The sequence below is a fragment of the Equus caballus genome, chromosome 1, assembly GCF_041296265.1.
Source record: "Equus caballus isolate H_3958 breed thoroughbred chromosome 1, TB-T2T, whole genome shotgun sequence".
NCBI classification, from domain to species: Eukaryota; Metazoa; Chordata; class Mammalia; order Perissodactyla; family Equidae; genus Equus; species Equus caballus.
Window position 1 is genome coordinate 197,805,944 of NC_091684.1, and position 13,952 is coordinate 197,819,895.

At 38.1% G+C, this 13,952-nt stretch overlaps 1 protein-coding gene across 3 annotated transcripts in view; it reads right to left on the reverse strand.

The window, feature by feature from the left end:
- The window catches only part of SOS2 (SOS Ras/Rho guanine nucleotide exchange factor 2), an 88,476-nt gene that overhangs the window by 55,001 nt on the left and 19,523 nt on the right, over nt 1-13,952 (reverse strand). For all 3 annotated transcript variants that reach the window (XM_023624853.2, XM_070242506.1, XM_023624861.2), the window contains 2 exons: nt 12,832-12,963; nt 11,560-11,724 (listed from right to left, as the gene is read on the reverse strand). In XM_023624853.2, coding sequence (XP_023480621.2) covers nt 11,560-11,724; nt 12,832-12,963 — 297 coding nt within the window. The remainder of the gene's footprint in view (nt 1-11,559; nt 11,725-12,831; nt 12,964-13,952) is intronic.

The window sequence follows — 13,952 nt, forward strand, 5'->3', positions numbered from 1 at the left end:
CGGCCACGGAGCTGGGCCTCAAAATTTTAAGAAACAAACCTGGAGATTGTATTCACTGTCACCAGCTGGAAATGTCTGCTATACTTTCTCCTGAGTAAGCTCATTTTAGATGACTTCCAATTACTACCTAGATGATAATGACTCCTTAAATATTTGCCTCTAGCCGTGGCATCTTTCTGGACTCTAGACAAGTGTTACAAAAGGCTTGCTAGATATCTCCCTGTCTGACCAAACCTATACATGTATACTTCACCTGAGAATCAGCCATACTATCATCACCGATTTGGTCTTCCTAAATGGAAAACCTGTCATTACCCCAAACTTACCACTTCAACTTCTACATCAAATCAGTCCCCAAATCCTGTTAACTGTAACTCAGGAACATCTCTTAAATCTGGTCAGTTCCTTCCATCCTCCTCTGTCTAGAATGTCTTCTTACTTCCCTTCCCTTCCAACTTTGTATTTATTCATCTGAAAGATCCCCGGCCACTTTCACCGCTTAGCTCAAGTATAATTTTTTGTATAGCTTTTCCTGACTCCCCATCAGAATCTCTTCCACTGGCTTCAGCCCTCCACTAGCAATCTTCTCTCTTTCCTATAGAAGCACCTAACTTGCATTGAAATTTCTAAGAACTACGATTTCACCTTAAAATCCACAGCATCTGACACACAGTAAATGCACAAAAGATATCTGTTTAAAGAACATACATGTGTTGTATATGTTTGTCAACTATAAGACCTGTAAAAAAAGCTAAAGCCCAAATGAGTTAAGTATCAGAAGAAAGGTTAGGATAATAAAAAGCACTTTTTGGTCATGTTCATAACAAGAACCATAAACAAGTTACAGCCAGTTCTTAGAACAGATGGAATAATATTATCACGAAAGAAAAAAACACAGAACTCTGCTCCTATTACATCGGGGCTGAGAGAAATGAAGTTCTTCAGAGCAGCTCTGTACTCTTGCTCTCTCTTGCTTTTCCTTTTTTTTAAAAATTTTTTATTGAGTTAATGAGAGGTTACAATCTTGTGAAATTTCAGTTGTACATTATTGTCTGTCAGTCGTGTTGTAGGTGCACCCCTTCACCCTTTGTGCCCACCCACCACCCCCCCTTTCCCCTGGTAGCCACTAATCTGATCTCTTTGTCCACATGTTTAAATTCCTCATATGAGTGGAGTCATACAAAGATTGTCCTTCTCTATCTGGCTTATTTCACTTAACATGATTCCCTCAAGGTCCATCAATGTTGTTGCAAATGGGACGGTTCTGTTCTTTTTTATGGTTGAGTAGTATTCCATTGTAAATATATACCACATTTTTTTTATCCAGTCGTCTTTTGATGGGCAGTTAGGTTGCTTCCACATCTTGGCTATTGCACATAATGCTGCAATGAACATTGGGGTGCATAGGACTTTTGGAATTGCTGACTTCAAGCTCTTTGGATAGATACCCAGTAGTGGGATAGCTGGATCGTATGACAGTTCTAATTTTAATTTTTTGAGGAATCTCCATACTGTTTTCCATAGTGGCTGTACCAGTTTGCATTCCCACCAGCAGTGTATGAGGGTTCCTTTTTCTCCACAACCTCCTCAACATTTGTTACTATTTGTTTTAGTTATTTTTGTCATTCTAATGGGTGTAAGGTGATATCTTAGTGTAGTTTTGATTTGCATTTCCCTGACGATCAGTGATGATGAACATCTTTTCATGTGCCTATTGGCCATCTGTATATCTTCTTTGGAGAAATGTCTGTTCATGTCTCCAGCCCATTTTTTGATTGGGTTGTTTAATTATTTGTTGCTGAGGTGTGAGTTCTTTATATATTATGGATATTAAGCCTTTGTTGGATGTATTACTTGCAAATATTTTTTCCCAGTTAGTGGGTTGTTTTGTTGTTTCAATCCTGTTTTCCCTTGCCTTGAAGAAGCTCTTTAGTCTCATGAAATCCCATTTGTTTATTCTTTCTATTGTTTCCCTTGTCTGAGAAGACATGGTGTCTGAAAAGATCCTTTTAATACTGATGTCAAAGAGTGTACCGCCTACATTTTCTTCTAGAAGCCTTATGGTTTCAGGTCTCAGCTTTAGGTCTTTGATCCATTTTGAGTTTATTTCTGTGAAATATTTTGTGAAAAAGATTAGTCAATTTTCATTCTTTTACATGTGTCTTTCCAGTTTTCCCAGCACCATTTGTTGAAAAAACTTTCTTTTCTCCATTGTATGCCCTCAGCTCCTTTGTCGAAGATAAGCTGTTCATAGATGTGTGGTTTTATTTCTGGGCTTTCAATTCTGTTCCGTTGATCTGTGCACCTGTTTTTGTACCAGTACCATGCTGTTTTGATTACGGTAGCTTTGTAGTATGTTTTGAAGTCAGGGATTGTGATGCCTCCAGCTGTGTTCTTTTTTCTCAGGATCGCTTTAGCAATTTGGGGTCTTTTGTTGCCCCATATGAATTTTAGGATTCTTTGTTCTACTTCTGTAAAGAATGTCATTGGGATTCTGATTGGGATGGCATTGAATCTGTAGATTGCTTTAGGTAGAACGGACATTTTAACTATATTTATTCTTTCAATCCTTGTGCATGGAATGTCTTTGCATCTCTTTATGTTGTCGTCCATTTCTTTCAGAAAAGCCTTGTAATTTTCATTGTATAGGTCTTTCACTTCCTTAGTTAAATTTACCCCGAGGTATTTTATTCTTTTTCTTGTGATTGTGAATGGTATTGTTCTTGAGTTCTTTTTCTGTTAGCTCGTTATTAGAGTATAGAAATGCTACTGATTTATGTAAACTGGTTTTATACCCTGCAACTTTGCCGTAGTTGTTTTCTATATATAAGATCATGTCATTTGCAAACAGCGAGAGTTTCACTTCTTCCCTCCCTATTTGGATTCCTTTTTCTTGCCTAATTGCTCTGGCCAAAACCTCCAGTACTATGTTAAATAAGAGTGGTGATAGAGGGCATCCTTGTCTTGTTCCTGTTTTCAGGGGGATGGTGTTCAGTTTTTGCCCACTGAGTATGATGCTGGCTGTGGGTTTGTCATATATGGCCTTTATCGTGTTGAGGTAGTTCCCTTCTACGCCCATTTTGTTCAGAGTTTTAATCACAAATGGCTGTTGGATCTTGTCAAATGCTTTCTCTGCATCTATTGAGATGATCATGTGGTTTTTATTCCTCAGTTTGTTGATGTGGTATATCACATTGGCTGAGTTGCGGATGTTGAACCATCCCTGTATCCCTGGTATGAATCCCACTTGATCATGATGTATGATCCTTTTGATGAATTGCTGTATTCGGGTTGCCAAAATTTTGTTGAGAATTTTTGCATCTATGTTCATCAGCGATACTGGCCTGTAGTTCTCCTTTTTCGTGCTCTCCTTGTCAGGCTTTTGTATCAGTGTGATGTTGGCCTCACAGAATGTGTTAGGAAGTGTTCCATCTTCCCTAATTTTTTGGAATAGCTTGAAAAGGATAGGTATTAAATCCTCTCTGAAAGTTTGGTAGAATTCCCCAGGAAAGCCATCTGGTCCTGGGGTTTAATTCTCTGAGATGCTTTTGATTTCTATTTCAATCTCTTTCCTTGTGATTGGTCTGTTCAAATTGTCTGCTTCTTCTTGAGTGAGCTTTGGGAGATTGCAGGAGTCCAAGAATTTATCCATTTCCTCTAGGTTATCCATTTTGCTGGCATATAGTTTTTCATAGTATTCTCTTACAATCCGTTGTATTTCTGCTGAATCTGTTGTTACTACTCCTCTTTCATTTCTGATTTTATTTGAGCTTTCTCTCTTTTTTTCTTTGTAAGTCTGGCTAGGGGTTTGTCAATTTTATTCATCTTCTCAAAGAACCAGCTCTTTGTTTCACTGATCTTTTCTACTGCCTTTTTTGTTTCAATAGCATTTATTTCTGCTCTGATTTTTATTATTTCTCTCCTTCTGCTGACGTTGGGCTTTGTTTGTTCTTCTTTCTCTAATTCAGTTAGGTGTAGTTTAAGATTGCTGATTTGGGATTTTTCTTGTTTGTTAAGATATGCCTGAATTGTGATGAATTTTCCTCTTAGTACAGCTTTTGCTGCATCCCATATGAGTTGGTATGGCATGTTATCATTTTCATTTGTCTCCAGGTAGTTTTTAATTTCTTCTTTAATTTCTTCACTGATCCACTGCTTGTTCAATAGCATATTGTTTAGTCTCCACATCCTTGCGCCTTTCTCAGCTCTTTTCTTATAATTAATTTCTGGCTTTACAGCATTATGATCAGAGAAGATGATTGTTATTATTTGAATTTTTTTAAATTTGTAGAGGCTTGCCTTGTTTTCCAACATATGGCCTATCCTTGAGAATGTTCCATGCGCACCTGAGAAGAACGTGCATTCAGCTTTTTGGATGAAGTGTTCTATATATGTCGATTAAGTCCAACTGTTTTAACTTTTCGTTTAGCTCCACTGTTTCTTTGTTGATTTTCTGTCTGGATGATCAGTCTATTGATATGAGTTGGATGTTGAGGTCCCCTACTATTATTGTGTTATTTTTGATATCTTCTTTTAGGTTTGTTAATAGTTGCTTTATGAACTTTGGTGCTCTTGTGTTGAGTGCATAGATATTTATAAGCATTATACCTTCTTGATGAAGTGTCCCTTTGATCATTATATATTGTCCCTCTATGTCTCTCTTTACCTGCCTTATCTTGAAGTCTGTTTTGTCTGATATAAGTATTGCGACACCTGCTTTCTTTTGTTTGCTATTAGCTTGGAGTATTGTCTTCCAGCCCTTCACTCTGAGCCTGTGTTTGTCCTTGGAGCTGAGGTGTGTTTCCTGGAGGCAACAAATTGTTGGATCTTGTTCTTTAATCCCTTTTGCCACTCAGTGTCTTTTTATTGGAGAGTTCAGTCCGTTTACGTTGAGGGTGAGTATTGATGCATGAGGGCTTAATGCTGTCATACTGTTGCTCGTTTTCCTGTTTTCCTGTGTTTCCTTTGTTTCTCGTCCTGTGTGTTTTAGCCTACCCATTGACTACTGCAATTTCTCATGCTGGGTTTCTTAGATTTTTCCTTATTTATGTTTTGTGTCTCTGTTCTGTTTTTTAGTTTAGTGGCTACCCTGAAGTTTGTATTCAGAATCTCATGTATAACATAGTCCATTTTCTGGTGGTCTCTTACTTCCTTAGGCTAGACTGTTTCAGTCCCTTTCCTCCTCCCCTCCTAAATTATTATTTTCATCTCTTATTCCAACTTGTGTTGTGAATTTGTGGTTAGAGTGATAAGACTGTCTTTGCTTTGGTGATTTACTTCCCTTTATCCTAATGCTATACTTGAATATTTGCTATCCTATTCAGACTCTATCTGTCTCCCTACTCTGTGTTTTGTGACCACTTCATCCCTTTTTTTCTTTTTTTCAGGTATGAGAGCCTTCTTGAGGATTTCTTGTAGTGGAGGTCTTGTGACTACAAAGTCCCTTAGCTTTTGTTTGTCTGGAAAAGATTTAATTTCTCCCTCATATCTGAAGCATATTTTTGCTGGATAGAGTATTCTTCGCTGAAGATTTTTATCCTTTAAAGTTTTGAATACTCCAATCTCTCCTAACTTGTAAGGTTTCTGTAGAGAAATCTGCTGAAAGTCTGATAGAGGTTCCTTTGTAGGTTATTTTCTTCTGCCTTGCTGCCCTGAGTTTTCTTTCTTTGTCCTTCATTTTTGCCACTTTTACTACTATATGCTTTGCAGTAGGTCTTTTTACATTGACAAATCTAGGAGATCTGAAAACTTCCTCCACATACATTTCTCTCTCAATCCCTAGATTCGGGAAGTTCTCTTCTATTATTTCGTTGAGCACACTTTCTGCTCCATTTTCCTTTTCCACGCCCTCAGGAATTTCGATGACTCTTAAGTTGCATTTTCTCATTGAGTCAGCTATTTCTCTGAGATTTTCTTCAGGTTTTTTAAATTCTTAGTTCTCTTTCTTCCTCTTTCTGGAGCCATTTAGCTTGTCTATCTTCGATTATGCTAATTTTCTCCTCTATGGTGTCTACACGGGCATTCAGAGAATCCGTATTTTGTTTTATCTGATCCATTGTATTTTTCATCGCTGGTATTTCTAATTGATTCTTCTTTATAATTTCAATCTCTTTTGTGAAGTAACTCCAGAACTCATTGACTTGTTTCTCTATATTTCCCTTTACTCATTGAATATTTTCATGATAGCTATTTTGAAGTCATCTTCACTTAGTTTACCTATTTCCAAGTCCTCAGGACCTACTTCTGTATTTTTATTGTTTTCCTTTGGGACTGGAGCTTTTATAAATTGCTGGATGGTAGAGAAGCGGTTTTTGCGCATGATGCTATTATTCAGTTGCAGTTACAGCCTGTCACCACTAGATGGGGGTCAAGCGGCTTGCGTTCTGAGCCCTCCACCTTCAGCCCCGATGGGGGCGTGCAGTGTGGGTTGGGGGAGGAGGGGCACTTTCACTCATGCTGATCTGGACTGGATCAGCTCTCGCTCTCTGGTCTCCTGGGGCCCTGGCTTGCTGGGGTCCCCCACACGAAAGCTTTCCCCGTTAGCAGGTTTCCACTGCACCGGCGGTGGGAGTCCTGGAAAATCCCTGGATGCGCGGCCCCTCCCCTGCTCCTTCCCGCACCCGCTCCTTCCTGCACCCACCTCAGTGATCCCAGTCTCTAGGGGAGGGAGTAAAGTTCTCTCCTACCCCGTTCCAGCTCCTCCGAGGGTGGCTCCAGCCTCTCTGCCTTCCATCGTTTGGCTGCTGTGGGTCTCTGCCAATTTCTGTTATTAGGATTTTTTTTTTGGTTGGAAAGCAGTTGCTCTTTTTGGTTGTAATTTGGAGGGGAGAGAGTCCCACGTGAGCTCACACCGCCATGTTGCTGACATGACCCTTCGTGTCCTTTTTTTTTTTTTTTTGAGGCAGATTAGCCCTGCCTCTTTTTGCTGAGGAAGACTGACCCTGAGCTAACATCCGTGCCCATCTTCCTCTACTTTATATGTGGGATGTCTACCACAGCATGGCTTGCCAAGTGGTGCCACGTCTGCATCAGGGATCCGAACCGGCAAACCCCAGGCTGCCAAAGCAGAACGTGCGCACTTAACTGCTGTGCCACCGAGCCAGCCCCTTTCTTAAACATCAATTTTCCTCTTAAGCACATCTCTTCTATTTTTCCAGCCTGAATATCATTTTCCTTAATAGTGACATGTATAGTACAGGTTGAGTGCCACAATCCTTTCCTGTGATCATCTAACTATCCTCAGCAATCTTTGATGTGTCAGAATACCGCATAATAGTCAAATGTTGCTTTTATTTTTAAATGTAAAGAAAAAAGGTTGATTTCAAGTTCCTGTCTGGAAAATTATACAGATTCCTAGAAATCATTTATTCAAATAGCTTATTAAACAGATGGTTTGTGAGCTCTTGAAATGGTGATCACTAGAAATCAGTTTAGATTTACTAAGCTCATACCATGTCACACTAATCTCATTATTCCATTCACACGACTAGATCCACAAATAAAGGCACCTGGATTCTAGCTAAGCATACAACAGTCTCTTATGACAAACTTGGGATCACGGTAGAAAAGGATGGGCAAACTTATAGCCCACAGGCCATACTGAATCCATTGCCTGTTTTTGTAAATAAAGTTTTACTGGAACACAGCCCACATTTATTTGTTTACAACTGCCTTCCTGCTACAAGGCAAAGATGACCAGTTGCAAGAGAGACTGTATGGCACACAACCCTAAAATATTAACCCTCTGGTCCTTTACAGAGAGTCTATTAACTTCTGAATTAGACAAGAGGTGAAATAGTAGCTGACTAAAAGACCTTAATGGAAAAAAAGTAGTACTTTATTAACCCAGAAGAACACCTCTAATAACGAATATGAGAAATCTCATACTCTTTTTCAATATTTTTAATAAATAATTCCAACAAAAACAAAGTTTCTCACATTTGCAAACCTATAAAAAGCTAAGTAGGATATCTAAAATGGTGAATGACAAAACTAGATTTTTATAACATCGATATGCTGGAGCATAGTCTCTTGAACAACGGTATGAAATTTTCTAGGTATAAATTTGAGTTCAAACTTACATGAAAAAAAATCAACAGCACAAGTTTTTAGAAATCAAAGATATAACACAATAGTACGTCATGTGAAAAATCCTAGGGAGTTTAGACATCTGCAAACTCACTAAGTAAATAGAATGACATGGATGCCAAATAACTGACGCTCAAATTATAAAAGAATGGCATATAGAACAAGGAAGGTGGGCGTTTCGTTGTACTCAGTGTTGGTCAGACCAAATCCAGACCATTGTATTGAGTTTTAGAAACGGCAGTCTGAGAGCAGGATTAACAATGGGATCTGAAAAGCTTGTCACATGAAGACTGTTTTTTGAAGTCTTGAAAGGTGAAGATTTAGTACATGGAAAAATGCTTCAGATAACTGAAAGACTTATTCTGAAAAACAGTTTGGTCTTATTCAATGTAGTCTAGAAGACAGAATTAGAATGAATGAATGAAAGTTAATAGAGAAGTTATTTTAACCTTGCACAGGAAAGACATTTCACCTAACTAGAATTTTATAAAAATGAATGAACAGTTTTGTGAGAAATGAGTTTCCCAGTGCCCAAACAGAGGCTATGTGATCACTTGTCAGTTCATTGTGAGGATTCAGTCTCTCTTGTTTCTGAAACTGTGTAATTGTTTAGAATTTAATTGCTTTTGCCTTTAAAAAGAGTCATGGAAAAGGTGAACTTCAAATATAGTATAAAATCTCTCCTTCCCACAGTTCCTCAACAATTTTGTTCAAGGCCAGTGGTGGGGGTGAGCCGGAGAGGAACAGGGCAAATAAGGCAGGAGTCCCTACAGGTGGTGGTGGGAAACGCTGTGACGGCCCACCTCAGGGTGACGTAAGGAGGGTGCCTGTAGAGGGGCCAACCTGACACAGGACCCATCGGGGTACTGAGACCGTCCACGAAACGGCACCTTGATGCAGGGTGGTGGAGCCCAAGTGGGTAAGGAGGGCATTTGCATGGGAAGCTGGCCCAGCAGCAGCCCAACACGGGATTGTCAGAACCTGAGTGGGGTAAGGAGAGCGTATACAAAGGGGGGAGAAGGGTTTCTAAGTGAAAATAGGGTTAAGGAGGGTGCCTACACCAGTGGGAGGAGAGAGGCCTGCTGAGAGATTGGTTATATACAGAATAATGATCAAATAAGAAAATACATTAAGAAAAATGGGAGCCAGGTTTTTCGCCATCAGAGAAGGGAGCTACAAATATGAAAAAGGGAAGGCTAAAATGAACCCTGTGGTATTGAATTTGGATTGGAGAGATCTGTGAACTCCTATAAAGACAGATAAGAAATAGACATGTATATATATAATGTATACACACACACACAAATACATATATACAAACACACATATTCCCTAACTCTGGCCTCTAAGAGACGAGAGCAGTGACACTCCAATAGCAATGAGCTCATCTAGCACCCAGATCTTGGTTTCTAAGTATCATTCTCTTCTACCAGGAACCAGAATTTTTAGAAAACAGCTAATTCCAGGCTTGAGCAGCAGGTAAAGAATACGCTGAACCTGGAATGTCTTATGTCAAAAGAGTGTTCAAAGAACAATAAGAACAGAGAAGCCAACTTAAAGGAGCTCCCATTGGACAAATCTGGAACAATCTGAATATCCAAATAAATAAATAATGGGTTATGGCCCATTGAATAAAACAACAATCCATGAGTCCATATTAAAATAAACAAATAAATTTAAAGTGTGATAAGGAACAAGATATTCACACAGTCTCAAAATATTCCACAAAACATTTATTAATTAAAAAAAAGGAAAAGAATACTTCACAGTAGAGAAGCCTGGCACAAAACTCCTTAATCAGATGATCAAAGTGAACATCACCAGTAACATGATGCATCAAAATTGTGTGCCATGTGGGAAAATGCAAGGGGAGAACACAACATCACTTCTATGATATTCCCGCCACAAATCCATAACCTGAATCTAATCAAGAGAAAACATCAGAAAAAACTAAAGTAAAGGGCATTTTAAACAAAAACTGGTGTAATTCTTACAGTGTCAAGGTCCTAAGAGTGAAAGGAAGAATAAGGAACTGTTCCAGACTGAAGCAGGAGAAAAAAGACATGATAACGAAATATTATGATTCTGGACTGGTTCATTTTGCTATAAAAGGACATCATTGGGACAAGTGGCAAAATTTCTATAGGGTCTGAGGATTAGAAGGCATAAGACGTCAACATTAATTTCCTGGATTTTGATTGTCATACCGTGGTTATGGAGGAGTATATTTCTGCTTGTAGGACACACTGCACTATACTGGCAACTTACTCTCAAGCGCAGGACACAGGGCAGTACTTTTATTGTACTTGCAACGTTTCTAAAAGCTTGAGAGAGAAACAAAGTAAAAAAAAATTTAATCGTAATTTTAGAAGTCAAAATAGAAATAACAAGGAATTTCTACTAGAAAATTTCAGTGAAAAATCCTTTCTGAGACTATGGCACGGCATACGGTACAATGGCTATCAATCATAACCGCACATCAGAATCACCTGGGTGCTTTCAAAAAACTTGAAAACACTGAGGCTTGGCGGTCCCACCAGGCTAAGGAGACCAGAATCTCTGCGGGTGGGATGCAGGCATCAGTCTTCTTTAAAAGCTCCTGGTAATTGTGACGTGCAGTCCAGGTAGAGCACCACTGGCACGCGCCAGGTCTTGGGGGTCATTCATGCCTACAGGTCTAGTTTAACCATTTTTTCTGTGAGGTGTTCCTGTTCTCCCCCACGTTATAGTCTCCACTGGACCTCTGATTTATTTGTATAATAGCTTTAATTACATTGTACTCCAACTACTTGTTTACAATATTTCTATTTCCCACTAAAATCAATTCCTTCTAACACAGGGGTTGCTGACTTGCTCACTTGCATCTTCAATGCTCAGGGCAGTGACTAGCACATAAGAGGTACTCAAAAACGTTGATTTAAAAAGTAAGAAAAAAAAGAAGGAAAAGTAGAAAGGGAACAAAAGGAGGAGAGAGGAAAATAAAGAATCAATTTCTTTCCCCAGTAGCTTATAGTCAAGGAAGAAGCAAACCAGTAACAAAAAACTATCAGAAGGAAGAAACTTGGGCATTGCCAAGTCTTTTCCTCTCTCCCTGTGCCCCACTAAACTACTGTGAAATCACAGTATGTTTAACAAAACCACTTCTTATACTTAAAAGTATCTGAATACTCCATATACTTTTTCTTTCTAAAAATATGAAACTCAAATTGCTTTTCTTAAAACTGCTTTGATGGTTGGATGTTTCTTCCTGTAGGTAAAAGATCTGTGATGGGGAAAAAAAGAGATTCTCCCCATCAGATGCTGAAAAACTTGGAAATATCATGGTTAGTCTGTAAAGCCAGCATTTTTCTGTCTTCCAATACCAGGAATTACAAAACCTACTAAAATAATCATTTATAAAAAAAAGGCGAAGGTAGAAGTGACATACAATCATTATTATTCAAGTAAAGGTGAAATATCTTTAACACTTACCTTATCTGCACACATTGACACTTTAATGTCCTGCTGAGATATTTCATAATGTCGAATATTAAAAACATAATTACCAGCCAATTTTAAAATATCAGCTGAGATATACTCCAGTACAGCCACAATATACAGGGACACATGGTAGTCCACTTTGTACCCTAAAACCTCCTGCAGAAAAAATAAACAATTTAATTCCAAAAAATGGCACTGTCAAGTAGTAGTTAAACAATTAAAAAAATATTTTTTTTTTAACATTTTATTTTTCCTTTTTCTCCCCAAAATCCCCTGGTACATAGTTGTGTATTTTTAGTTGTGGGTCCTTCTAGTTGTGGCATGTGGGACGCCACCTCAACGTGGCCTGACGAGCGGAGCCAGGTCCGTGCCCAGGATCCGAACCAGAGAAACCCTGGGCTGCTGAAGCGGAACGTGCGAACCCAACTACTTGGCCACGGGGCCGGCCCTGATACTTAAAAATTTTATTTAACATTCTTGCTTATAAAGAACTTTCTATAAACCATGTCTAAACTTATAGGTGCCACAGGATATAAAATCAGCCACTGGTCCAGCATCAGGGGCTTTTCTTTAGAGAGACATGTGATCTAACAAATCTGCCTTTAGCATCAAAGAGAAGAGAGAGCTGATTCTAATACATAAATCTTGGGTTGGCCTTCACTGAAAACCTCTTAATACCTTGTCCAAAACCCATGTGACAAGTATCTGCTGTCTTCAAGGACCCTGCTTTAACCAGTATCAACAAAGTACAATGGTTTCTATTGGGGGAGGAGGGTCTTGAAATTGCTACCAAGAGGTATTCAAATCTATGTGCACCAAACATTTTCTACAGGCAAAAGAATATTCCCTAGCCTACTTTTCCAATGTACATAAAAATATATGTAATAAATAGATTAATTTAAAAACAGTTCTGAACTGACAGTAGCTTTTGACATTCTGTATTTTCTCAATCAACAAAAGGTTGAAAACCAGTCAGGGCTAGCAGTCATCAGAAGACGCTACAAAGATGCATTAATGCTTATCATTAACTTTTAATATTATTGAAAAGGCAATCTGATTTTATCAAAGCATATTTATTTTTACTTTGTACACCTATTAAGAAATACATGTACGTATATATGTGTATGTACAAGTATACACACATGCAAGTGCACATACACAATAACACAGACCATGCCATATAAACACTATATAAATATATCAACACTATATAAAGTATTTTTTGTTACGAAGAACTTCCTCAATGTTTAAGTTTTTTATTACCTTCAATGAAGGATGGATTTTGTCCACAGGCAGTAAGAGAGGGTGTCTTCGTTTTCGTTTCTCTATGGCGGATTGTGCATCAGCAATAGCCCATTTATCAATTGGATGCGGAAAGGTCTTTTGAACTCGTTCCTGTTCAGATTACAGCAGTATTATTGTTAACAGAAGTGCTCATCAAAGAAAATTCATACAAAATTAAACTTTATCAGCATCCTTAATGCTAGCAGATAACAGTGATATAACATGTTCTGATTCCTGTAATAATTTTTCTAATGAACTTTTTTTTAGAAAAAAATACCAATAGGACTATCAAGATTTTTCCACATAATTCCCATGGGTAAAGAAAAAAGTTTAAGTGTAAGCATAATTAAGATGGAACTGGAAACAGTAAAAAGTAATAACTTTAGGAGAGATTAAAGCTAGCACAAAATACTCTATCGGTGGTTTCACAGTAAGGTTTCTAGGGTTAAAATTTACCTGGCAGGAGTTGTTAACTCATTACCAATTATTATCCAGTTACTCTCTTTTTGCTAATCTTAGAGCTTCAAATATAGAGAAGAATTTTTAAAAGAAGAGAGATCATGTACCTCTTAGAGGATCAAGCGGGTACGGAGCTCAGAATGGCTTAAGCAAATACAAGGGCTTGGCAAAAAGAACGCAAGCCTTTTAAGTTACTACTATGGTTCATCTAATCTCAAATTTAACCAGTGATTGGCATGAACAATAACTAACAACATCCAATTTACCAGGACTTCCTATTTCTAAAATTATATTCTCAGCTTTGAGTATATTTAAAAATATGCTTTTATTATATTTATTTAATGTCCAACTCTTACAACAGAGAATAGAGAAACAAATGCTTTAACTCCCAGAGTCCCTGAAAATCTTAATAGCTCAATTACTCCAAACTGAGATTTTCCTTCACACTAGTAGTCACTGCCTTATTATAGAAACAATTTTCAAAAGAAAGGTGATATAAAGAGTATAGCAACAAAAGTAATTTTTTAAGATTTTATTTTCCCTTTTTCTCCCCAAAGCCCCCCAGTACATAGTTGTGTATTTTTAGTTGTGGATCCTTCTAGTTGTGGCATGTGGGATGCCGCCTCAGCATGGCTTGATGA